General features: G+C 57.6%; 1 protein-coding gene across 1 annotated transcript in view; it reads right to left on the reverse strand.

Annotated features, from left to right (window-relative positions):
• Nucleotides 1-351: 351 nt before the first annotated feature.
• LOC123168859 (polygalacturonase At1g48100) overlaps nt 352-2,280 on the reverse strand; it is a 3,353-nt gene continuing 1,424 nt past the window's right edge. Inside the window, exons 2-6 of the mRNA XM_044586721.1 lie at nt 2,015-2,182; nt 1,848-1,892; nt 1,555-1,762; nt 1,355-1,436; nt 352-1,034 (exon numbers count right to left, since the gene is read on the reverse strand). Of these exons, the coding sequence (XP_044442656.1) occupies nt 530-1,034; nt 1,355-1,436; nt 1,555-1,762; nt 1,848-1,892; nt 2,015-2,182 (1,008 nt within the window). The 3' untranslated portion in view covers nt 352-529. The remainder of the gene's footprint in view (nt 1,035-1,354; nt 1,437-1,554; nt 1,763-1,847; nt 1,893-2,014; nt 2,183-2,280) is intronic.

Raw genomic sequence — 2,280 nt, forward strand, 5'->3', positions numbered from 1 at the left:
GCGGCGTGCGGGCGCGACAGCAGTTTCATTGCACGCCCCGACTAGCGAAACATTGACCGCGGAGAGAAACCAGCGTGCGGGCGAACTCCCTCACACCCACACACGAGTTGTCCTACGTGGCACACAAAATCAGCCTTTTCATGCCGAGATTCGTGCAAAGGGCGCTGGACGACGATGGAGGCGTGTGGGTGAGTTTTCTAACGCTCACACGTGTGGGCGTTAATGTTTTCGAAAAAGATTTCCACATGTAGGCATGCGATGATATGACGTAGTTTGTATGCTATAGTGCGTGTGGACGGATTTGGCTCCCACCACACATGTGGGCGTTAGCGTTGTCAAAAAAACACCAAATGCAAATTCGGCCATAACAATAAGTGGAACCCAATTCGGAGAACAAATTCCACCGGCCGGGAGGCAAACGGATAGCTACGTAGGACCTTCACCGAGAGGGAGCAGAAGCACACATGTACAACTCCACATGACTCGACTGTTGTCTCAACTCAGAACTCTGAAATCTGCAAAACTGTTGTCATCGGCACTTGAGGTCCGGGTTGTCGAGGAGGGACTCCGGGACGCCGTCCTGCAGGCAGGAGACGGGCGGGATGGTGGGCGTCTGCTGCGCCCCGTAGGCGCTCCAGCAGTAGGGGTCGTCGACGAGCTCGCCGCTGAAGGGCAGCAGCTCGACCTCGGCCATGGTGACGTTGGTGCAGGGCACGGTGTCGCTGCAGGCGAAGTGGATGGGCGCGCTGCGCACGTCGTAGGAGCCCCGGACGTTGGCGTAGGAGACGTCGGTGACGTGCACGGCCGTGGACTGGTTCATGCACCGCTTGTCCTGGCAGTAGTACTGGTCGATGATGATGCAGTTGCGCACGTTCTCCATGGTCACCCCGTCGAAGGCGATGCCGGAGACCGACCCCATGCCGCCCTGCCACGTCTTGATCCGCAGCCCGTTGTCCGAGTTCCGGATCACCGCGTTCCGCACCGTCACGTTCGCCACGCACGCCTGCGAGTTGTGCACGCCCAGGCTGCCGATGCTGCAAGTAAATGAGAGCAGTGGAGTGAGTGCCGACGCATGCATGTGTGCTCTGCAACATTCTGGTTTACTGTAAGGCTTGTTATTGGCCGCAAGATAAAAAGTCATGTGACCAGAGACAGGAGGTGGCACGTGTGGTGTGGGACTAGGACACCGAATCGCGGTGCATAACACGACGAGCGGCCAGAGACATGGTGGAAGCTAAGGTGATGCCATCGTGCATTTATAGAGTGCCCTTTGGATGTTTTCGTCGGGTGTGTTGCTGTTTTCTCCTGAACCGTATGTATGTATGTATGTATATGTACCGGGCCGTGCGCCTACCTTATGCCGTGCCCAGGGCCGCACGTTACGTTCTGTATGTCCACGTCGTAGCTCCCGGTCCCGATGGAGATGCAATCATCGCCTGCACGCCAACAAAATAAATTAATTCGATGCCTTCACGTCACACACACACAGCAAAGTTACTCAAAACAAGGGAGCAACCAACAGGAACAGAAGCAGCTGTGTTGCGTGCGTGGTACCGTTGCTGATCTTGGAGTTGTAGATGCCGACACGCTCCGTGTTCTCGACGTGGATGCCGTCGGTGTTGGGGCTGTTGGCCGGGGACCTGATGAAGAGGCCGTCGACGAGCACGTCGCTGCAGCCGTCGAACCGGAAGTGGAACTCGGGGCTGTTCTCCACCCTCAGGCCCCGCACCACCAGGTTGCTGCTCTCGAAGAACCTGATCAGCTGCGGCACGAGCACGCACACGATAGATGAGCCATCGTCAACAAGTACCAAATGTTCAGCAAGCGTGGCCGCAATGTATACATACCGTGGGGCTGTCGCACGGCCCGTGCAGCGTGGACCCGTTGGGACCCTGCGAGCAAAAGTGGAGGGACTCGTCTGATCATTGGGGTGCATGCTGGCTCTCGTGTCGTGCGTGTCGGACCAGAGAGAAATACTGTTTGGGACTTAATAGGGGTGTGATACGTAACGTACCCTGTGGGGCTTGCAGGGGAGGTTCCACCACTCCTCGCCGTTCCCTTCGATGGTGCCGGCGCCGCGCAGCGTCAGGCCGTCCAGGTTGGAGAAGATCAGCCACTGCCGCCGGTTGTCCGACGGAGGCCAGCAGTCCGGCCCGTCCGGCGGCATCAGCACCCCGTCCACCTGCATCCACCATCGGCCGTTGGTTAGAAAGCATTTTCAGTTTTAATACTAGCGAGCATGGTTCTGATTAGTGCTGGGACTTTCCAGCCGAACACATA

This window comes from Triticum aestivum, chromosome 7D (genome assembly GCF_018294505.1).
Source record: "Triticum aestivum cultivar Chinese Spring chromosome 7D, IWGSC CS RefSeq v2.1, whole genome shotgun sequence".
NCBI classification, from domain to species: Eukaryota; Viridiplantae; Streptophyta; class Magnoliopsida; order Poales; family Poaceae; genus Triticum; species Triticum aestivum.